The 24,381-nt window shown below is 38.6% G+C and overlaps 1 protein-coding gene across 1 annotated transcript; it reads left to right on the top strand.

Moving 5' to 3' along the window:
* The first annotated feature begins 991 nt into the window (after positions 1–991).
* cpn1 (carboxypeptidase N, polypeptide 1) lies at positions 992–15,612 on the top strand. The gene is made up of 9 exons (XM_062442063.1): positions 992–1,432; positions 3,502–3,698; positions 5,435–5,590; positions 9,509–9,685; positions 9,828–9,939; positions 13,405–13,544; positions 14,215–14,314; positions 14,763–14,881; positions 15,101–15,612. Exons 1-9 carry the CDS (start codon positions 1,198–1,200, stop codon positions 15,209–15,211), a joined length of 1,347 nt encoding a protein of 448 aa, XP_062298047.1. The 5' UTR covers positions 992–1,197; the 3' UTR covers positions 15,212–15,612.
* The last annotated feature ends 8,769 nt before the right edge of the window (positions 15,613–24,381 follow it).

Here is a 24,381-nt window from a genome sequence, read left to right as displayed (position 1 = left end):
TTCTCTCCCTCTTTGTCAATGTGTCAAGTTCTTCCTTTCTAAGCATCTCAGCATTTGTTCTTCCTCTTGAGCCCCCCTGTTGCTCAATTTTCCATTTGCAACTCTTTTTCTTGCTTCACGTTTGCCTTTACCCTTCCTTCCCTCTTTTTTGAAACTTCCAGAAGCAGTTGCACAACTTTCTGAGAGGAAAAAGCTCCTTTTTTCTCCAGCAGGTTTGATTGACAGCAACCCTTGCACACTCTTTAGTTTGGGTGTGTGTGTGTATGTGTTTGTAGGGGGGGCATTGTGTCTTGGCATCAACCTGTGGCTTTTAAAATTTTAATTGCAGCATTTAGTATTTCTTCTGAGGCCATAACAGCATGTGTGGGTATTTTTGTTGTTGTATCTGTGTGTATGAATGCTGTTTCAGGGAAACAGAACAACAAATCAGTCCAAAGGTTGCGAAAGAGCTTTCACACTGATTCATCGGAGTGCAGGCACACGTGCATGCATGCACACACACACACACACACACACACACACACACACACACACACACACACACACACACACACACACACACACACACACACACACACACACACACACACACACACACACACACACACACACACACTGGGGTTGTGTGTTGACTTAAGAGTTAATGAATGGATGATTGAGGGCTGCAGGGGTTGGGGAGAGCAGTGCCGTGGAAACAACCCTCTTTCCCAGGAAGAGAGTATAGAACATGAGTTAGAGACAAAGAAAGGGATAGAAAATGAGTGTCTCAGAGACAAAATGAAATTCAGATTGTGTGTGCAGAGACCTGAGAGAGCGGTGGGGTGAACTTCTTGAAGCAGAAGCTTTCTAAGTGCCAATAAAGCAAGTAGCATGTACTTGACAAGGACCCAAAGGGAAAGAAAGAGTGAGAGAAGCAGCTGTTGGAGGAGGAGAGTGAGACAAAGAAGGAGCGGGGGGCTGTCCTTACTTGCTCTTCAGTGTGAGGACTGTTATGTGGGAGGAGGCAGAGAGAGGGAGAGCAGGAGAAAGAAGGGGGAACAAGAGAGAAAGAAAAGAGCAAGCAAAGAGTATGTGTAGTGTGTGAAGAGATAAATATACATCTGAAAGAGCAGCAGGGGTACAGAGAGTGAGACAGAGTGTGTTGCATAGTTGCTCCTCTCCTCTCCTCCTGTGCTGCACAACTTAGGCTGAGGGACCATGAAGCAGGGTTGGACTCTTCCTTGGCTTGCCGCTGTCTTGCTTGGGCTGATGGGGATCCGGGTGTCAGGCTCAGAGTTCCAGCATCACCGCTACGAGGAGATGGTGAGAGCCATGTATGCAGTGCACAGTGACTGCCCCTACATCACACGCATATACAGCATCGGGCGCAGCGTGGAGGGGCGCCACCTCTATGTGTTGGAGTTCAGTGATAACCCGGGCATCCATGAAGCATGTGAGTAACACCTGATTCTCTGTTTGACAGTGCAGTGTGAATGGACACGCATTAAGATTTGAAGTGTTTTATGAGGAATTTTGTTATTAAACAATAACCTGCAATAATCTGACAATCATTTAAGACTTCATTTTAAGCAATCACATGGACTGAATGCTGAATTTGAAAGATGATTTAACAAACATTACACTATGTTTTGGTGGGAAAAAAAGTTTTTTTTTATGGATTATGGATTTCAAATGCACAGGCTCTGTCATTGGTTGCCCCTTTTGTTTTTCACTTCTTGCTGTGGGGAGTGAGAACATAGCTGGCAGGAGACACACAGTTTGTGGGGGCTTTGGGTTTTTTTCCCCAAGAAGATGAAAGCATTTGATTTTTGAAGTTGAATTTCTGTGTAATCTGTTATTTTAAGAGGAGGAGGAGGTTTCTTTGGTTGAATAAAAAAAAATAAATGATGGACTGTAATATGTGGAAAACTAAATGAGAAAGAGAAAATGGGAAAGTGAAAGAATTGTGGTAACATCTGTGATTAATTTCAAATATTTGCCATCCAGCCACTCACAAAATGTAGGGTGCTATTCAAAGCTGAACAGATGACATAAAAGTTCACTTTGAGTCAACAAGGGTTTAACCCTGAACCCGATCTTGCAAAAGCTCTGCTTGTTTTCCCCTCGACTCTTAACCACAGAATCAGCTCTTCAGGTATTTATTTTGGTTATAGATTGCAAATTAAAAACACAACCTCATCATATATAATGTTTTAATTGGAAACAAGCCAAAGGGTCACATTCATGTAAGTAATTTTGAGGATTTTTCCAGTCTTGCATTATTTAATAGCATCTAGTAGAGAGGAAAAAAAAAAAGCTTGACAACTGCAGGGAATGCTGTTTTGGCTGGGGCTTAGCTTGCATTTTTCCTGCGTTTGCACACGCAGGGGTTTCCTTCAGTAGAATAGAAGGATGTGCGCCTGTTCTGTTGCAAGGTGACCGAGGGTGAAAAACAGGAACCGTGCACTTCACGGAGGGGAGTGACCTGAGGTCTTGTCTGGGTCAACCCACTTGCCTCCTTTAGGAAGTTCAGATCTTTCACATGCTGCTTAGTGTGTGTGTGTGTTAGTGTGTGTGTGTGTGTGTGTGTTTGTGTGTGTGTGCGTGCGCGCTATGTGTGTGTGTGTGTGTGTGTGTTTAAAGCCGCATGCTAGAGCCAACACTGTTTTCTGAACCCAGGGCCAGTTGGCCCTGTGTTAAAGAAAAGGAGGTGAATTGCAGCGCTCAAGTTGCCATTTGGGTGCCTGAAGCAATTAGTGAAGGATGTTCATAAATTTGGACGCATCTGTTCACCCAAACAATACCCCAACCCTCCAAAAACTACACTTACTTCTTCTCTTGAACAGAAGAACAGAACAATCGCAATACAGTGTTATGTCCCATAGTTATAGTGTAAATTCACAAGGTAGCTTCAGTTCTAGCTGTATAACTTAGTAGCTCAGTGGTTCCTGTGTTTTGGGGTCCTTGGTCCTCTACAGCGCTGCAGCAGTGATTAATCAAGGGAACCCTGGGATGAGGGAACCCAATACAGATTGGGACACTGTGTGGATAGATGTCTCACCCAATCAGTGACAGATATCCACAGGAATGCAAGATTACCATAGTCAAATAATTCAATCAGTTGTAATCAGAATCACTCCTCACAACTCAGCTTCATCAGAACCTCAAGAACCTCCTTATCAAGATGCTGAAATAATGTAAAAAATTACAGTTGTGAATGGTGAATAGTCAAAAAACTTCCTTTATTTATGTTATTAATTTGTTAAGGTCATGTGAAGATAACCCAAGACACTGGATAAGAAAAAAAAAACTCAAGAAAATGAAATGGAATATAAAATAAGCATTTTAACACAAAACAGAAAGCCTACCTATTAAGTCTAGGATCTAAAGTATTTGGATATGTGTGAGTGTGCTCATGCATGTGTGCATGCTCAAGCAGTCATTTTAAATGTCACGCTTGGCAACACTATTTGGCTTCTTGACCTGACGCCTTCCCCCTCCACCTCTTCACTTCCTTCCCAGTGGAGCCTGAGTTCAAGTACGTGGGCAACATGCATGGCAATGAGGTGCTCGGCCGTGAGCTGCTCATTAAGTTCTCCCAGTTTCTGTGCGAGGAGTATCGAGCCGGAAACCAGCGGATCATGAGGCTGATCCATGACACGCGCATCCACATCCTGCCCTCCATGAACCCCGATGGCTACGAGGTGGCTGCCAGACAGGTAATATACACCCTGAAACACCATGTGAGCTCCTACGCTTGCACGCTCCTACAAGAAAACCAGGAGAAATCTCCCAAAGGAAGGCTGGTGTAGGCTGATTTTCTTCAGCAATCATTTGCCACTTGTGGAAAAAAGTTTCCACAATTTCTCTTCATTGTTTTCCTGCCAATGGAAATGTTAGAAAGGTTCAAGTCCCTCAGTAACACTAAACACCTGAAAGTTAAATCACAGCACAACACACAACATATGTGACTTTAACAATAGGTGACTGTTTTGATTTATACAAGCAACTAGGAGCTAAACACTAACTGGAAGTTTTTTGTAACTTGAACTCTACTGTTGCCTGTAATGTCTGTAATAATCCCGTCTATCAGCTCCCTGAGAGAGCCCCTTGCTTTCTACTGGGGGTAATTACATGGGCTGTGACACAGACACACATGCAACTCCCTTTACCACAAATACACACACATGTGCACAATCTCTTTGAGACTAAATATATGTCCTGAACAGGCCAATTGCCCGTGACGGTCTCTCGTGTTGCCACTCAGATGACATACAGGGACCACACTATAATTTGTTGCATAAACAGATGTTTGGGTGCAGAAGCATCTGGAAAACAATTGGAAGGCTGATTCATTGCCCAGCATCCTAGATAGCATATAGTGTTGATTTTTAGTACTGTTTGAGCTTTTAAAGAAAAACAAGCAGAGAAGTCCTGCATGGGGGTATTGTGACACTTTGGAATTAATAATTTTTCAAGAATATGCTCCTAAGAAAACTACAGTGCATTCTTGCTTTATAGTCAGTAAATGAAAATTAATTTAAGTGATACTCAGTGATGAAAAATGATATTTAGAGTCACAACAAATGCAAACAACAAAGAAAAATCCTAAAATGTGCTATTTAGCACTAAGCACCAAGTGCAGCTGAGGCCAACAGAATATTTTTAATATTGGACAAACTTAATATCTGCGCCACCTTTCATTGCAATTCATTGAATAGTTGTTGAGACCTTTCCCAGAACCACAAATATTTACAAATTATTATTGTGCTGGAGGAAAAGTAATGGAATCATCAAAATCCATAGGATTCATCCTCTGGGCACCATGGATATCTGTTCCAACCTTCATGGCAATCCATGTCGTAGCTGTCAGTAAAAAACAAAACAATTTGAACTTCATGGTGGCAGGAAAATCAGGGTCACAAGTGTCGGTAGGATTCATCTTCTAGGAATCCTCCAATAGTTGTTAAAATATTTCAGTCAGGACCAAAGTAGTGGACTGGCTGTCTGACAGAGAGACCGGCATGGTCATCCCTAAAAAGATTCAATAGAGTGTCTGCCATGTGATATTAAAGGCTTAATATTGCACTCAGGACTCTGACTGCCTTGGAGTTTTCTGTCTTGGTTGGTTTAACTTTAATGTCCTTTAAAGCCGTATTGGGAATGATTTGAGTTTGAATTCCTAAGAATACAAATAAATCATTGTGAGTTAAATGTTATATCTCCCCCATTCCACCAAAAAAAGAAACTGTTGGAAAATAATTTACTGTCAGTTCACTGCAGCTGCCTGTGCAGTTTGTGCAGTATGAAAGTCAGTTTTCCTTTGCTGCTTCCAAGCAACATAAATTAATATCTTAAATACAATTAAACCCCAGATGCAAAAACATAATATTGCAATCACTCAAGTGGCAAAAGCAACATTTAGAAACTCAATATGTTATCTCTGGGTCAACAGGGTCCAGAGTTCAACGGCTACCTGGTGGGTCGAGGTAACGCCAGAGATATCGACCTGAACCGGAACTTTCCAGACCTGAATGCGCTCATGTATTACTATGAGAAGACCAACGGACGAAACCACCACCTGCCGCTGCCGGACAACTGGGAGCAACAGGTCAGTGCTACTGGATAAACACACAGGACACACACAAGACCCCATTTACTGTATCTATCTGTCAAGTCTCTAAGGGAAATGTGTACGTGCAGACATGTGGGGGTCTGAGCATGTGTGGATGAGAGAGGAAGATAGATGGAGTACATTTCTCATGCTGGTGTGAGTGTGTGTACAATGTTTGAATATGGACTTGAATAATGAGCAACTGTACCATACCAGGGTTATCTTGGCTTTAACTCTGTTGACATATCTGAATTTGTGAGATTTGCACTGGATTAGATTCCACTGCCAGTTGAGCTTTTTATAAATAAAACTAAGAAACTGTCCATAAATTTAAACATGAATTATAGACCCAGTGAATCACACGGTAGGATGATTTAAAGCCTGGTTTTTGTTGTATACGTTTGCCTGTGCTGTGTTTAAGGTTCACACAGTTTCACCATGCGGATGGGTGTTTTCTTGTAAAACCTATATCTCCTCATATAAACTGTACTTTTCCTCCTTTGGGTCAGAAAGAGGCCTCTTTCCTTTGTATTTGCAATCTGAAATATGCAGGCCTCCCTCTTTCCTACAAAATGAAACAAAAGCTTTGCTAAAAATATCATTTAGATTCACCGTACAACTTTAAACAAGTTGAGTTTGAATATTTTGACATCTGTTTGCTGTTTACAAGCTTATTATAAGCTTTGTAAATTTAAAAAGATGCCAGAAGATGAACATAGAATAATATGGGAGCCTCTGAAGCATCTCACTCTTGGAATTATAACACCTGATAAGAGGCCGTACAGTATGTGGCGGTTTTCAGCTGCTTTTTGTCGCTGCCATCAGAATTTAAACTGGCCTTCTTTGCGGTCTCAGAATCTGAAACCTGCTACCTTCAGATAGTGCCTGACTCATGCTGTACAAACCTTTGATGTCACTAAAATGAATGAATTCATAGCTGAGTTTCTATACTTCAAAAACGTTCTTCAAATGATAACAAATACTAAAAAAAAAAGACTACTGAAAACCCATTTATCAAGCACTGAGCTCCTTGAAATATTTTTAACTTGGCAAAAACACATCTTTCATCAATCCATTAAAAATGATTGGAAACAGAATCCTGCCCTGCACTGTGAACAAAACTAGAAGGATAAACTTCATCAGTCAATGGAATAAAAACATTTTGGCAGCTGATCTATTACATTAGTGGTTCCATACTGCAGGTTACATAGTTCAGATTGGCTGCGGGAAATAATTTCGTTCTGGATGACTGAATGGCCTCCTCTGTATTTCACTCTGCACTTATTATTTTAGACCACTGTGGTGTAAAATTAACAGAAAGGAAAGAGAAGAATTAGAGTGTGCTGTCAAACTATTGCTGAAAAGTGCATTTTAAGTTTTAAGGTCAGATCCTTTGGGGTTTCTCGCTCACATCTTATGTTAAATGAAGTGGACTGAAAGTGGTTACTACTAGGAGGGGAAGGCTGCTCCAGAGTTACTTCATTTCCTTTCAATTTTTAGCTAAATTGGTCTAACCTTTTGTCCCTCCTGCTTGTAACTGATAGCTTTACAGTATATAATTAAAAAATAATAATATCATAATAATATGAATATGTGTCCCATTATAACATTATGATGATATTTATTTAAGGGAATGATTAAATAATAATTTTGAAAATAAACAATGTAATTGAAATGTTGTAACACTCCTTTAGAGGCTATCTGTCATTATTGTTGTATATCATCAATTAAAATGAATGATATAATACACTCTGAAAGTATAATATAGCTCTTGTAAAGTTAAAAACAGGAATTAAAGTTATAATGTGATGTAGTAGCATTAGGCCTACTTTAGGAATGTATAACATTTATAGGTACATATTTCAACCTAACGTATTGCCACAACACTACATAGATATTCATCTTTTTACATTTTTTACAAGGTGACACTATGCATTGGTTTTGTTTCCGAGCAGAGGACAGCTGTTGATTGCTAATTTTTAGTTCCTTGACTGAAAATGCACTGAAAACACTGGTCCTCCCAGTGGCGGGCTGGCTGTCTCCCTACATGACTGCCTCCTGAAGGGGAAACACAAAAGAGTAACTGTGCTACTGTTATAGATACTTCTTTCATGCCGGTCAGGATTACATCCTCTCAGACGATGCTTCTCTCATGAAGCCTCAAGCCCCCTGTGCTCACCAGCAGGCTCAGCCATGCTACATTAGCACCGTTTAATTAGCCAAATGATGAGTTTCCATCCAGAAGATTGAGTTCAATTTTTTTTGCTCCAAAAAAATATGTCCAAGTAAGACAGGACAGATATGAAAAAATATATGTTTCTGGGTGACAGGTTAGGGGGGCTAATCTTAACGCTCTTGTTGTTTTTGGAATAGTTTGACTGGAAAATGCCTTTATTTGCTTTTTGGCTGAGTTAAATGAGAAGATTTATCGTTAGATCATTTGTCATACAAAGCTAAAAATCGAAAGTCCCAAGGAAGCATCAAGAAGCTAACTTACAGGAATAGTTTGACATTTTAGGGAAATTCACTTAGTCATGCCAAGACTCAGATTAGGCAGGGGCGTTATTTAGTGAGCAATGCATACTTTTAATTCTTAAATCTTGTAACTGGAAAACAGGGCCAGCTTTTGTCCTTGTTTCATTCTTTCTTTTTTGTAGATGTCGTATTCATGGTTTTATTCACTCAGGAATCCATTTTTTAAAAAGTTTTTCATCAGCTGTAGTCTGGCAGCAGGGTCTGTTTTTACAAAAAAAAGTATTTACTTAACCTCTGAAAAAGGGCCCACCTCATACCATCACTCCAGCCTGTGCTTTTGCAAGAGTATCCACTGACAATTGATTGGCCTGCAGAGGACATCTGTCCTACAATATGAAAACTAATCTTGAAATGTCTGTCAGTGAACCTCTGAGTAACTCAGTTTATGGAATTTGCATTTATTTGTATTCAAGGCGGTTTGATATTCTGTGTCGGCTCAGATGAGTTTTAACACTAAGATATGATTATTTGTGTGAGTGTGTGTGTGTGTGTGTGTGTGTGTGTGTGTGTGTGTGTGTGTGTGTGTGTGTGTGTGTGTGTGTGTGTGTATCCTTCATTTGTAATCCTACACCATTTTGACAGCTCCAACTTCAAAGCAAGCATGGGTGTATATAAAGATCCACACATAATAAATACCTGCCAGTAGAATTTGCACTTCTTGGTCACAACTACTGCGTTCAAGGCCAGTAGGCTCTGAACAGCCTGATTATTCTCACACATGTAACACAACCAGACTGTGTTTATTGTCCTGTATACCTTATTCAAGGAGAGGTATTACCTCTTGTCTCCATTCTTGATTTAGTGCTGACAGGTAAAATAAACTGGCAGTATTAACTGGAATTTAATCAAGTAAATATTAATTTGTTAGATGTTATTCAATATTTTAAATAGACTAAAAAGATAGCACACTGTTGGTTGCTGTAGAAGTAACTATTACGTTTCCATCCTGGTAGCCTGCATCATCTTGTAAACTCATCTTTTTTCCATTCAAGGCTTTAAACAAATTCTGCCATGCCCGATTCATCAAGAATAAGACTATATGAAATAAGATATAATGCAGCAGCAGTAAAGGAGGAGGAGGAAGAGAGACAGAAAGGCAGAGGATATCATAAAAAATGTAACCGTGGTTGCCTTAAGATGAACAGATTAACATGGTTGCTTAAAAGTGAAAAGGGGACCAAAAAAAAAGTCACAGTGCAAATACTTGCATACTGCAGGGTAGAGAAAACTAGTATTTGTCCGGGTAACCAGCCAAGCAGAGAAGCCAGTGGTTCTGGTTGAAAAGAAAACCAGATGTCAGTCCACTGATATTGTTTGGGAAAAGTCAGGGGCGACGTGTAGGCAATGTGTAATACTTAAGTATTTAAATATCTTCCACAGGTTGAACCAGAGACTTTGGCTATCATAAAGTGGATGCAAAACTACAATTTCATCTTGTCTGCCAACCTCCATGGAGGAGCTGTAGTGGCCAATTACCCATTTGACAAGTCGAGAGACGCCCGCATCCGAGGGAGGACCACTTATGCAGCAACTCCAGATGACAAAATTTTCAGAAACGTGCGTAGCAGATTTTAAATTCTTTCCCGATGGTAATGTTATACTCATCTGATATCATTACTGTGTATTGTGTGTCTGAAAACATGTTGCTGATGATTGTGAACATCATCCACAACATTTGCATTTGTGTGTGTGATGTCAGTTGGCGAGGACCTACTCATATGCTCATAGCTGGATGCACAAGGGTTGGAACTGTGGGGACTTCTTTGATGAGGGGATCACCAACGGGGCCAGCTGGTACTCTCTGTCCAAAGGTAAGATAAAAACCTCTGTACCTCCTACTGAATGGAAAGCAAATGAATAAGCCAGACACTAAAAACTCTAAAAACCCCACTGGAATCCTATCTATCTTTAAATTGTTACTTGTTGAAGTTGTAGTGTAGTGAAGTTATTACGGTTTAAGAAATGTAGTGAGTGCAGTTCTATAATTCCACCAAAATAATCTAATCTTGTACACAATCAAATCTATATTAAAGGGGACATATCATACAGATTTCCAGGTCTACATTTATATTATGGTGCTCTACTGGAATATCTTTGGATGATATACAGTTCAAAAACTCCTTATTTATCTTACACTGAATGCTGTCCCTCTCTCTTGAAGACCACCCTCCCAAAGAATCCACTCAACTTGCACCTCAGGAGATTTCCTGTGGATGTTTACCCAGAATATAAACTTTATTTATTAAGTTACTATTTGAAAAATGTATTAAAATATTAAAAGTCAGCAAATAAATCGGTTGCACGTAAAGCTCCTGGCTCACGAAATTCAAATCAAACTATCAAACAAGGCATTGCAAACTATGCTATTTCTTGCATCTTATGTTTTCAGAAACATACATAATGTACTGCTTAGCTTTAATATGAGAGAATCTTTGACCAGGCCATCATTTTGAAAATGGATGAGCCAAAACCAAACACAACTCCTAGTACGTCAACCGTCACGTCACCGACCAGCTGAAGAGCTAATTTGTCCAGTTCATCAAGATGTATTATGCAGTTTCCAGCATAATACATCCATGGTGCACACAGGCTGCTCAGGAAGGCAGTGTAGCCAAGCCCGAATGTAATATGCGTGCAAACAACACAAATTGCCTATGGAACAACTGTAGCAATGGCAATTTGTGGGCATGAAAGGACAATCTGTTGTTAGTTAGATGGGAAAATAGACATAACTTTGGAAACACAGTTGTAAGGGCAGGATGAAGCCCAGACTTTTGACTTGAAGGCAGCATTTTTACATATGTTCACTTCAAGTTTTGAAACTTTGACCATGTTTAACATACATGTGTATATAATAGACAGAAAATCACAAAAAGCACATGTCCCATTTAATGGAAATTCTTGGTGGTGTTCTGTCCTTAACTGTAACTCTACAATTAAATTTGCATTTCATAAAGATGGTATATGAATACTCCTTGAGGATTTAGTTCTCGCTAACACCTTTTCAAAACCTCTTAATTGTTTTGATTAACAATACATATGCACTAGCACACAATATACACATAGACTTAGTGAAAGAAAGGGATGTATGTAGTAGTGTGTAGTCATACGCCACAGATCCAGAGGTAGAATTTAGCAGCAACACACAATGAAAAGGCAGATTGAGAAGAACACATTCACAAGAAACCTGTGGGTAAGAGCAAGCTGGCATTTTTCTCTCAGCACTGTTAAGCACAATGCTGACTTGCTACAACTTGTACATGAAAAACCCTTTTGGTTGTTCTCCATCCATATGCAAAATGTTTTGAAGGCTTCCATTATCATTCCTCTTCCAAAGAAATACAAGACCACCTGCATGAATGATGGCAGGTGCTGGCATAATTTTCAGCATGAATGAAATGCCTTTTCCCTGTGTCATCATGAACTCCCTGACTCTTTCCGAGGCCCTTTACTCTTTTCAACCCCCTCTACACCAGCAGCTGCACTTCTACTGACCCTTTGTTGAGCTGCTAAAGTTTACAAATTAATCACAGCCACACGTCTACCTCAGACAGGTGACTTGACTTGGTCAGAACTACCATAATAGTCTAAATGTTAGATCTTGACTCATATCCGCAGGATACCATCTCCTCTGGTAAATCCGTTAGATCCCCTCAAGTCATATTTTAAGACATAAAAATCATCTGCTTTTTCCACAAAAAGTTCAATTACCTTGTTAAAATCCTTAAAAATAACATCTTCTCCTTCTCCCTCATTGAAAAATACAGAATCTATGAATACGAAATGTCTCCTGCTTCACTGGAAAGTCTGTTTTCAGTGTGTGTGTGTGTGCTGCAGGCATCACGTTTTCACATCACTTTTATAAATTGTATACTGGACTGTGATTGGCTCCAGACTAGCTGTGATGTCACAAATCATACTCATAGATACAGGTCTTTAAGTCGGGTTTTCGGTGAGCACAGAGAAAATTTTCCCCCTTCAGCAGTTCAATGTGAAAACCATCTTTGAGTGTCAAACTCTGCACATAATTGTGCACAGCAAAGCTCAAAACTCCAAGTGAAGGGACAAGAAGAAAAATGTACCTTTGACTTTAGGTGGACTTTGATCTGTAACAGTCTTTGAAAATCTGTTTGGCCAGTGGATGAGCTTCAGGTTTAGTAACTGTCACAACCAGTCTCGCAACCCTCTTTTAGCATGCCTCCATCTCCTCTGTAATGTTTGATTGTAGACTACTGTAGTTCTAACAATAGAGAAAAGGAAAAATCATTTTCATTTCATTTTACTGGTACTGGTGCCACATAAGCTCAAAAATATACTCATGAACATGTCACATATTTTGGACATGTGTTATTTTTAATAACATATTTTTTCCTTCTGTGACAGTATGTGACAATAACTGTTTAAAGGTATTATTGCTATGCTGGAGCAATACCCCAGATTTAAATTTATAAATGCACAGTATTTCTGCATTCAGTGCCAGGTCTGTAATGTGTAAATACATTAAATGTCTTATCATGTCAGATTGACTGTCTTTCAGTTGCATGTAGAATATAAAAAGTGAATATTTGAGGTCTGTTTTTGCATTTGTGTGCGCCTGAATGCTCAGTGGGACTGTGGTGAGATTTAATATAATATTATTTACTGGCCTTGGCCAACTAGAGGCTGTTACCAGTTACTTCATCACTGGCAGGCAAGTTAAAATCCTCACCCTCCCTGGTTTGGTTAAAGTATTGGGAAACTTGTGCTTCTTTGTAAGATTTGATGAATACTTATAGTAATATTTTGCCATATGATGCTTGGAAGCTACAGTACACTGAGTTCATTAAACCTGCCTGGGCATATATTCAATTTCGGCTCAGTTAATCCACGCCTGCAATAATAACAATACCCTTTTCTTTGATGTGTAAGTCCTGGTCTGGGCTGGTCTGGATACTTCTTTGGAATGTGAATCTGTCGAGCTTTTGGGTAGAAGCTTTCGAATTGGATGAAAACGCCCACAGTCACATTTAGTAGGAGTATGTTATGTTTGTTTTAACAGCTCCAAGTGTTATGTCATGGTCTATGAGCTTACATTTGAACTTTCCCTCCCAATCCTGGCCTCATATGCATTCGACTTCTATGAAAAGTAGTGCTGTATAGTTCAATTTCAAACTACATAACCAGTATGAAGAAAGCCTTATTGTCTGATGTTGGGCGTATTGTAAATCCAAAGACTTCTCTTGAAATCTAAGTAAAGACTCACATAATTACATTTTATATCCATCTCTGTGTTTCAGGCATGCAGGACTTCAACTACCTCTACAGCAACTGTTTTGAGATCACCCTGGAGCTGAGCTGTGATAAGTTCCCCCCAGCATCTGCACTGCCAAGAGAATGGCTGGGCAACCGTGAAGCACTGGTTTCATATCTGGAACAGGTCAGAACACATACAAAAAATAAAGAAAGACACAAACACACACCCACACACGCTACCAAAAGTCAAGATTCCAATTCCCCGGCTTCCTGTAAATATTATAGTAAAGATTTCCTGGATGAAATGACTCAAAATGAGCTGCGTGAAATTCCGTGTAATACAAGTAAACTGACTTTTACTTCCCGTCAAGCATGAAAAGGGGGCCTTGGTTTGGAGACAAAATGCTCTTTATCCCACTTGTCAAAGTGCTGTGATAAACTGCAGTGATGCATTGCCGCTAATAGTCTTTCTTAAGCCACGAGGGAGGGCTCAGAAATGCATACCTTATTCCGTGGTACTGATTAGTCAGAGCAAACTCAAGGGACCTGCAGATACTGCTCTGATCTTGTTATACAATATGTGTGTTGCAGAACTGTTGAATTTTGATACAGTAAGGTCAAAGCTTTTGGAAAGTTTTTTCGGAAACGTACAGTACTTTAAGACTTGATGCAGGTTACAATTGATGCAGGATCCCACTACAGCGATTCAAACCTTTCTGTGATCACTTTACCCAACCCTACTATATCAGCACATGTACACCATATTTTAGGTGGTACAAAAAAACTCATTTCTTAATAGCATCATCTATAAATTAAATTACAGTATGTAGTCAATAAGGTTTCTCTTTTTTCAGGTGCATCATGGGATAAAAGGCATGGTGTACGATGAAAACAACAATCCTATCGCCAAAGCTGAGATCTCGGTGGCTGGCATCAACCATGACATGACTACTGGTGAGAAGGGGTTGGAGGGGTGTCAGTTCATTGTTGTACACATGTGGTTGTTATTCCATTTTTATTAGGGATTTTTTCCCCCCAACTCCTTAACCCAAGTGTTAAAGAGGTATGTGAGTTAGATTTGTGTTAGGAGATCTGCATATGTGTTGGCCAGCAATTTATAAGTGTCCACACCTTGTTATAATGATCTTATAATAAGTCATTAAAAAGTGAATTTTAGAGTCAAAATAAGCAGTGATTGTAGGAAAGAAGTCTATTTTTGGCAGCTATTTTTACAGCTGAATTTTACTGCTTCCAAATTGATACTAAGTGCAGTCAATACTTAGACTTGAATTGAACAAGCTGCCCTCTAGTGGTCAAAAATAAAAAATACATTGTGAAAACCATTCAAATTGCAGCCATGAAAATAACTTGACATTTTCTTCCCATATGTTTGCTGCTCCAGGAGTGGATGGCGACTATTTCAGACTCCTGTTACCAGGCACCTACACTGTGACAGTCTCTGCCCCGGGTTACGTTCCCTCCACCAGCACGGTCACTGTGGGACCAGCTGAGGCCATACTGGTGTGTATGAAGCGTACCTTATTGCATAAGTCAGGAAATGTATCAGTTGATTCAGCTGACTGACAATTTTACTCACCACTTTATTAAGATAGTAGGTAGTCGCTTGTCCAAACATGCTTTAAAATACCCTAGACAAAGCTTTGGTTTGATATATTTAAAATTTTGTCTGTACGTATTCGTGTGCTTGACTCACTCCTTGCTTCATTTCTTCCCTGATAGCTTCATTTTTACTTGAAAGCAGCACCAAAACAAAACCTGAAAGTGAAGCCCCACAACGGCAAGAAGAACCTCTCATCTCCCAAGGCCCCCTTAAAACTTGGCCCTAGATGAGACACAGACAGTAGTTTAGACAACACACATACACTGAAAACCCCACAAAACACACACACACACACACACACACACACACACACACACACACACACACACACACACACACACACACACACACACACACACACACACACACACACACACACACACACACGTTATGAAAGAGTTTACCATAATACCATTTATGTAGTCCTATGATTATGTATTTCAACCTTCTGTGCTTTTTGTTGATAAATATAAATTGTGTGTCTGTGTTAAGGAATTGTTGGTGTATTTATGTAACATGTTGATTTGTATGAACACAACGATCCTGTATTTGTAAAGGACCTTTTTTGATTTTGATAACAGTAATTTGATGAAAATTGAAAATAAAATAATGTTTTTGTTGTCCAAATTTACCATCAGTGTGTGTTTGTCTTTTTATTGTTCTTGAATGAGAAATGGCTTTTTTTGTTCTTTGCTTACATAGTAATAACAATAACATCAAAATAATCTTTATTTTACATTATTTCAGTTCAGTCCAAAACACACACATGCATAAGGAGTACATGAAACTCAAAAATAGCTAAATAACATACCAGGAGACATGAAAGTAATCTACAAACAAACATGACGTGAAGGCAATATTAGTGAAGATAATATCAATACTGTAAATAGCACCATGTGAACCTAGCTTCAGCCAGGATAAGCCCTGAATACTGGGCGGCTGATTCAGTTACAGTTAATGTTTTGAAACACGCTTCGATGAAACTGTAAAAACTCAGATACAGAGTTTTGAACCACTTTAATGTTTGCTGAGTTTATCTTGTGTGCAAACATTATATAATAGTAGTTATAGGCCTGGAGAGTATTCAAAATAATATGATTTCAAACATAACACAGATCAACATCTTTCCTGCTATATTTAAAAGCTGGAAAGCTTCATGTAAATAGTTCACTGCTCAATGGAAATGGACATTTACTTTTATCTGCTGACGTTTCAGGCTGTGTTCTACAAACTTTCAGCAGATGTCACTAGCTGTGTTTGTCCTATTTCCTGATCAGTAGAAATTCCTGAGAATAGCAGTTATCTGAAATAAAAGAAAAAAGAAACAGCTATGAACCCGCAAAACCAAGCAAACATATGTTCATAAAATTATATAATTTTGGCTTCTTTATTTCCACACTGTCCTGCTTTTGACTCTGAGGAGATGATACGTGGCAAGATTTTGTTTTAGTCATCTCACCAGTGCTCTTCTGGACACCTCCACAATACTTAAGTTAGGATCTTTGTAGATTTATACTGCTTGAACTAAAAATTCAAATAGGGATTTCATGAAGTAGGGAAAGTTCTGTTGTCCTTGCCTCATGTACCACTATAATCCAAATGTATTGGTAATATGATAATATGCCATTTAACCTCATAAACTGTTCCTGCTGGCACCATGTCCAACAGAAGTGCCTGCACAATATTCAGTGCTTTATCAGAGTTGGCATTACATGATACATCATCACTACTGTCAAATGACAAACTGAGAAACGTACATCATGTTTTCACTTTTCTATATGTATTGAGTTAATTCAATGATCCAAGGAACTGTGTACACTAAGCAGATCATAGTGTAAGGTGGTGTTACAGCACAGCAGCTTCTCACAGGTTCATGTCAGTGATTGAGCCTCATCTTCCTGGAGGTGGCAGCAAAGGACAGGATGACATCTGGTAGACTGACGAACAGTAACATGAATGCCCATCATGATCTGCTGAAATCAATAGGTCCTCATTAGTATTATGAATTGGTCCCCATATCTGTAAACATTTATTAACAAGTGTTCATATTAAACATGAGTGAGAATGTAGCACATTAGAAACAAAGCTCATTCATATCTGGACCATTTATATGAATGAAATACTTGTTCTTCAGTGTCATATTCCTATGCTAATTCTGCTTCAAATTCTACTCAATTAATTTAGGCTTACATTTTATTTAGTTTCAAAACATGTAGCTGAAAAGTGAGATACAATTGTTTAATTAGTGATAATATTTTGCTGTGGTGGAAATTTAGGAGGCTCTGGTATTTCCCAGTCCATTGAACAGAAGACAATCCTCCGAAACAAAAACAAGGGACCCTTTACAAAAAACTAGACTTGGTTCATTATGACTTAATAAAGGATCTTTCCACTTGTGTGTCCGGTGCCATTCACAAACACTTCCACATATAACAATATCTCCTCTCTGACGAACAGGAAAGAGGAAAAGCACACTTCACTGGGCACTCAGTGACAAACAGCTTTTCCCGGAGACACACATGAAACCACACACAAATAACAACTGAGCCCAAACAGTTTACATTAAATGATTTACCTCTAAAACCTCTAAAACTAAAAGGCCAGATACAACCTCTGTGCTACTATTACAACTGAAAATAGTAATACTGTCACATCATGTCACTTCAACCATTAGCTTATGAGTACACTAGATTTTTTTCTGGGTGGGATAGAGGGTGACAGCTCAGCTACATTTCAAGTAACCAACAATAGACAAAATGGTCAGAGGATCTATTAGCAATATTGGCAACATTTTGAGGAACGTGAAGTGACCTTATCAAAGAAAAGATTTAAGAGAAACCGAGGTGGAATATTCTGATAAACCAAATGTGAATTAATTTGGCACAAGTCATGCTGTATAAAACTCATTGTCATGCTACAACTGAGTCACAATAATAATAATAATAATTCACTGACTTCAGTTTCCAAATTAGTCCAGTAACTACAATAACTGAGTACAGTCATTCTCATTTTTTAGCCTACTCAAACACTTTATCACAGCTGATGTTTCACAGAGGAGACACAAAAGGATGATTGTATGACAGCCAATGTATTCAACAGAGCATACAGTGATGATCAACTGCCAGCAAATATTGAAAGACAACAATAGACCCACATACTCCCCTTGAATGAAAGTGACCACTGTGAGAGAAGACAAAGCCAGCATTTTATACAGTGTCACTGATCGGGAGCATTCGCAGTGGTAGTATGGGTGTGCGAGGGCTTGCACTTGCATTTGTGTACACGTAGTTGATCGAATGTGGCGTCAATGAAGCCCACCAGTGGTCCGTACAGTGCCAGGTATCACCTACACTAGCTTGCCCACATTCATTGACTCAGAGTTTGCAGAGAAATTCTACGACATTCGTAGAAATGGCACGACATTCGTAGAAATGGCACGACATTCGTAGAAATGGCATTGCAATGAAGGACCATGGCTTACCAGAACTTAGAGCAAACATATAATGACACAAAATATAGTGGTTGGCACAAACTGGCTCAAAGTGTGTGACAAGGGCGAGAGACAAACCAAGTTCAAGTGCCAATATGTTTTTATGTGAAATAAACACACATAACTGTTTTGTGGAAGGCATCTGCATTACTGAGATGATTGGGTTATATATTGTATAAGCCTATAGTAGAAGCTCAACTGGTACCACCATATTATAATAATAGTCATAAACTTCAATTACAAACAGTAGTGTTATTATTATGTTTTAAACTGTGAAACAAGGGAAAACAAGGGAAAAAACTAAATTAAAACAATTTAGCACCACAATTAAATAAAATCCAGCAGAGAATAAATAGAATAAAATACCTGTATTACTAAGCTAAGATTAAAAACTGTAAAAAAAACAAACAAACAAACAAACAACCAAAAAACCATAAGATATTTGGAAGTTGAAACAAAACTCTGACTAAGATAAATAAAAGGCTTACAGCCCTCACTGACAACAGACCCCTGAAAAAGAGTATGGTTAAACACTGCAGACAGAGAAGGAGGTAACACAGTAACATAGTATATGTGTTAATCCAAGCTGGAACAGCCTGTATGTTTTGCAATACATGTCAGTATACTATACTGCCAACTTCTTGCAACACTACACATGTTACATAACACAATATTATATAATTTATTTTGAAAATTGAGCACACATTTCTATATGCATTATTTACAAACAGAATTAATAATATATTCTGCTGTACCTATTATAAAATCTATCCATCCATCCATCCATCCATCCATCCATCCATCCATCCATCCGTTATCTATTACCACAGATTCCTTGCCGAGTTTTGGGGGCCTGGAACTCATCTCATCATTCACTGGGTGTGGTGCATCCTGAACTGACAGATTGACAGTTTTTCACAGACTCCAATTTTTGTCATAAAGTGTATATTATCTATCTCTTATGTATCATTTGCCCAACTTCAACTCAACAGTCTCACTTTGACCCCGTTAACTTTGATACAAACTAATTTGAGAACATATAGAATATTTACAGCTTTATTAGAGAAACATGCAAGCTTAGAGTGAATTTGATTGTTGAGAAGAGTTTGTAATCTTTGTGTAAATAATACAATATTCAATGCAAAAAAAGTGGATAGTTGGATAGAGGTGCATGACAAAAAACAGCAACAAGGAAAAGAAGAGGCTCCCAAGTATTTATTGCAATGTTTCGATCTGCAAGGTCTCCATCAGGCAAACATGATGTAATGTCTAGTTCCTGAGTATGTTCATTCTTATTTCCTGTTTCATTTTGTAATCATCTGTCCTTGTATGTAATTGCCTGCCCTGCCATGATTGCTGTCACCTGTGTTGTATTATCCGACCTTCCCTTGTGTATTTAGTCTGTGTGCTCCCCTTTGTTGCTGCCAGTTCGTCCCATCCCTTTCCTAGTGTCTGCGACCCTGTTTGTTTTTTGACTTTGTGCTTCAATTAAACTCTTTGGATTTTTGAACCGTGAGTGAGTTTATTACACATGACACAATTGATATGATCATGTGACCTCCTAATTATAGGTGAGGCTGTCATTTTTTTGTATATGTTTTTGTTTTCTCTATATATATATATATATATCTTGTTTGTGTTTATGTAAACGTTTGCCTGACGGAGACTTTGCAGTCAGTGAGTGGACAGCCTGTCCTTTTCCAGTAGTGCAGTATTACCAAAAGGCTGTAATTTAAAGCCATCCACTGACACAAGATTTATTATAGATTTAGCTGTATCACATTATAGTCGTGATAGACCCAAGTTGAACTCCTGCATTTATTGAGAGCTGTACTGTGAGATTTGAAGCATACAGGAAGCTGTGATGCATATACAATAGCTAGATGAAGTTCTTCTGTATTTATGTGTATATCTATGTATGAGTATGTAGGTATAGTTGTGTGTGTGTGTCTGTGTGTGTGTGTGTGTGTGTGTGTGTGTGTGTGTGTGTGTGTGTGTGTTTGTGTATGAGCCTGTCTTCATGTGTGTGTTTTTCTCTCTTGACTCTTGACTCTCTGAATCTTTTCCTTTTCCGTGCAAGCACTTGAGGTTCGACTGGCTTTGTTTCCTGCGATTGTTCTGTCATGCAAGATCACATATGAGGAAGCGGCCATTTCTGCTGACACAGCAAAAACTAGATTTACCCTTTCACACCACACACAAGCACATACAATGGCCATAGCTGAAGCAAGTTTGACCGTAAGTATAATCCTGGTGCAATGGCTGTTATTTTCTGCCTCTAATAAAAGGTTCCCAAATGAAACAGCTGCAGTTTTGTGAGGGAGAGGAAAACCACAAAAGCAGAATACTGGTTACACCTTCAAGATGAGTGTCAGGAAGTTTTATTACAGGCAATCTTTTCAACTTCTCTCACCACATTAACTACTTTTACTCCTACAATGCTGAGACCTCTAACTGCATCAATCCCAACCAGACCTAATAAATAACTGAGGTTGAACAAAAGCATTATTTTTCCACTTCTAAATTAATTTTCTCAGAAAAGTTCCAACACTAAATACAGAATTACCAAGAAATGTTCCAAACTGAGATAATACCACTTCCTAAAACTGCTGTAAAAAATGTTTGGTCTGGGTGACGTGGACACTCATGTCAACATGTGCTGACCCGTACAGGAATGAGGTAAAGAATTGAGGAAATCTGAACCCTCTTTACATAGATTACACAAGCAATAACCAAGTTTATTGGTTGGCACATTATGTACACCAAACTGGCATTTCTGGAAAATGGAGAGTAAATCTAAATTGTTAAATCACTACCAACCATTTCATCATGAAATGGATATTGAAGTCAGCCTGAATATATATTTTATATAGTAAGTAATATGAGGTAGAGCATTTTGGGAACAACACTGCAAAATTAAACACATGTACTGTAAATTCTGAGTATGTTTGCTAAGTATGTTAGTTTGGACTGTTTTCTGAGAGGATTTATTTGTTATTGGCAGTGGTGAACGAATTGGTAGTCATTAATAATAATACCACAATTCTGTAACTACTCAGCTACAAGTGAACATTCTTTATTCAAAGTGTTATTTGAATAAAAGAGCATAAGTATTATCAGTAAAATGTACTGACTGTGTCAAAGTAACGCTGACATGACAAAAAATGGAGAAGAAATGACCCAATAGGACTTAGTTCCAGCTCAGTCATAATAATGTTGTTTTTCTTTGAATTATATGATAGTAAACTGAATATCTTTGGGTTTAATTAATCAAGTGAAAGCAATAAGTTATTTGACAATGAAAAATAACAATACTTGCAGCCTTAATCAAGAGAAAAAGTATTCATATGGCAGATAAACTGCTAATGTGAATGTTAAAATATACAGTATTTTATATGATAGAATTATAACTGTAGTATTAAAGTTTAAGCCCCATTTTAAAATTGTCATATTTTACAGTCAAATTTGCATCAAAAGCTAAACTATATAGTCGTTTTCAGATAAATGCAGTGCGGTAAAACAAGCAAACAAACAAAAAACAACAACAACAATATTTCCCTCTGAAATGCAAATACCTAAATAATTTGATTTATAATGAAATATTCAATGACATTTTTACTTTAGACATCAAATCGTCCTTGTTGTAGGCTACTCATGCAAGTGGTGATGAATTTTGGGATTCAGGATATTATTTCTTATTGTTTTATGTTGTTCTCTATGTTGTTGTCATTGTTATAATAATTCTGTTTGACATGTTATTTTGTAGTTAGTTTTATGTCGCCTATGTGTCCATAAATAAATCAAATCATAAAGCAGAAGCAGCTAAACACATGTAGTTACTTTGCATCACTTGTCATTAGGTTAGTTAGTGCAAGTTTACATTTTATGACAATATACATATAAATCTGCATTTCTTCTCTTTGTACGAGTTATTATTGTAACGAGTAGTTTATTACATAGTTTTGGAGGCTTTTTCCTTTCTTTTCAGTCAGGCAGTAGCCGGGCAAGCTGCGGGTCTCAGAGGGAAAAGTGGGTGGCGTTGTTGTGTGCAGGCATGGAGAGAGGCGCAGACCAGCCCTGCTGCTGCACTTTCTAATGTGATGACAGCTGATTCTACCTAGACACTGTCGCGTCTCTTTCCCACCGGCAACATGTTTTCTTGACTCGTGAAAACGAGGGCTGTACTTTCCTCTCCTGGAGACAATAATGACTGTACGCTTAGCTACAGAGCTGCGGGAAGTGTAGCTGCTTAAAAAAGTTGCGTCGCAGAGAGAGAGAGAGAGAGAGAGAGAGAGAGAGAGAGAGGGGGAGAGAGAAAGCGACGCCACCACATCAGCAAGCCTGAAGAAGTTGGATATCTTGTCTGATTGGATCTAACTTAACGGCCTGTGCTCGCTTTTTCCTCTTAAACTACTTCACAGGTAAGAAAAGTTCCCCTGTTTTACTTCATGCTTGTCGTATATAGTCGTACGAAGAGGAAAAAACACCCATGTGTGATGAATGATACTCGACTGTAGTAACTGAAGGACACTTTTGACATCACTCTGTAGCAGACTGTACATTAAGTGCACTCAATTTTTCCTCTATTAGACGTATCTGAACAGTTTGAACTGTAATAATAAAGTGCTGACAGTCGATTGGGCGTATTTTGAACAGGATTTATCCCTCTACACATACACACACACACACACACACAGACTAAACTAAACACACACATACACACACAGTTGAGTGCAGCAGCCTCAGTCAGTGCTGAGTGTGAATACTGAGCTCTCACTGACTAATGACGTGAGCTGAATGAGTGATGGCAGTGAACAGAAGTGCTGCAGACCCAATAATCCCCCTGCTGTCTGTCTGTGGGTCTGTGTGTGTGTGTGTGTGTGTGTGTGTGTCACCTGTGGCCGCTGCTGTCAGTTGTTCCACCACCATGTGACACACATACACACAGACAGATGCACACTTATGTATGGGGGTCTAGTCACAAACTCTATGATCAGTCTTTGCTATTATGAGTTCTGTTTTGTTCTCCTTTACTCTTTTCTCTCATGTTCTGATCTTTTTTTATCGTATTCTATCATGTTCTGTTCTCTACATTCTTCCATGTTATATTCTGTTCTCCTTTACGCTATTCCATCATTCTGTCATGCTCTGTTCTGTTTTACTGTATGATATTCTGTTCTGTTATGTTTTACTCTGCTGCCATGCTCTTATCTATTTTAATCTATTATATTTTGTTCTCCTTTATTCTATTCTGTCATGTTCTGCTCTGCTCTCCTTTACTTTGTTCTATCCTGTTATGTTCTATTCTATTCTGTGTTGTTATTCCTTAGTCTAACATATCATGTTCTATTCTGTTCTGTTTTATTCTACTCTGCTTTGTCTGAAGTATTCTACTCTATGTCGTCTGTTTCGTGCTGTTACATCATACTTTGTTCTCGTCTGTGCTGTTCTATAATATTTTTCGTTCTGTCCTGCTGTTCTGTTCTGTTTCATTTAATTGTATCCTGCTGTGATCTGATCTGTCCTGTTCTGTTGTGTCCTGTCTGTTAAGTTGTATTCTGCAGTCTTCACAGCACTTCCGTTTACTTCTGCCAGTTTTGTCTATTCTGTTCTATTATCGTTCTGGTATTACATACTTAAACCTTCAGTGAGGGGTGGTGGATATAGATAAAATCCTTTATGACAGTTTATGTCATTTTATATCACAGTTAAGACATTACAGCCTAAGTTTTGTGGACAATCAATCAAAAACAAGAGGCTATTCAAAAAGCACAAGCTATTAAAGGATAAAATATACAGACAGGAGTGTCTCCGATGGATAAGACAGCAAATAAACTACGTGGCAACACAGGAATCTTTGTAAAAATTAATGCAAAAATCATATAAAAGTACAGTATGAATGCATAAATG

Source organism: Scomber scombrus, chromosome 21 (genome assembly GCF_963691925.1).
Source record: "Scomber scombrus chromosome 21, fScoSco1.1, whole genome shotgun sequence".
Classification (NCBI taxonomy): domain Eukaryota; kingdom Metazoa; phylum Chordata; class Actinopteri; order Scombriformes; family Scombridae; genus Scomber; species Scomber scombrus.
Note: the sequence above shows the minus strand (reverse complement) of the source record. Positions and strands in the feature narration are given on the sequence as shown.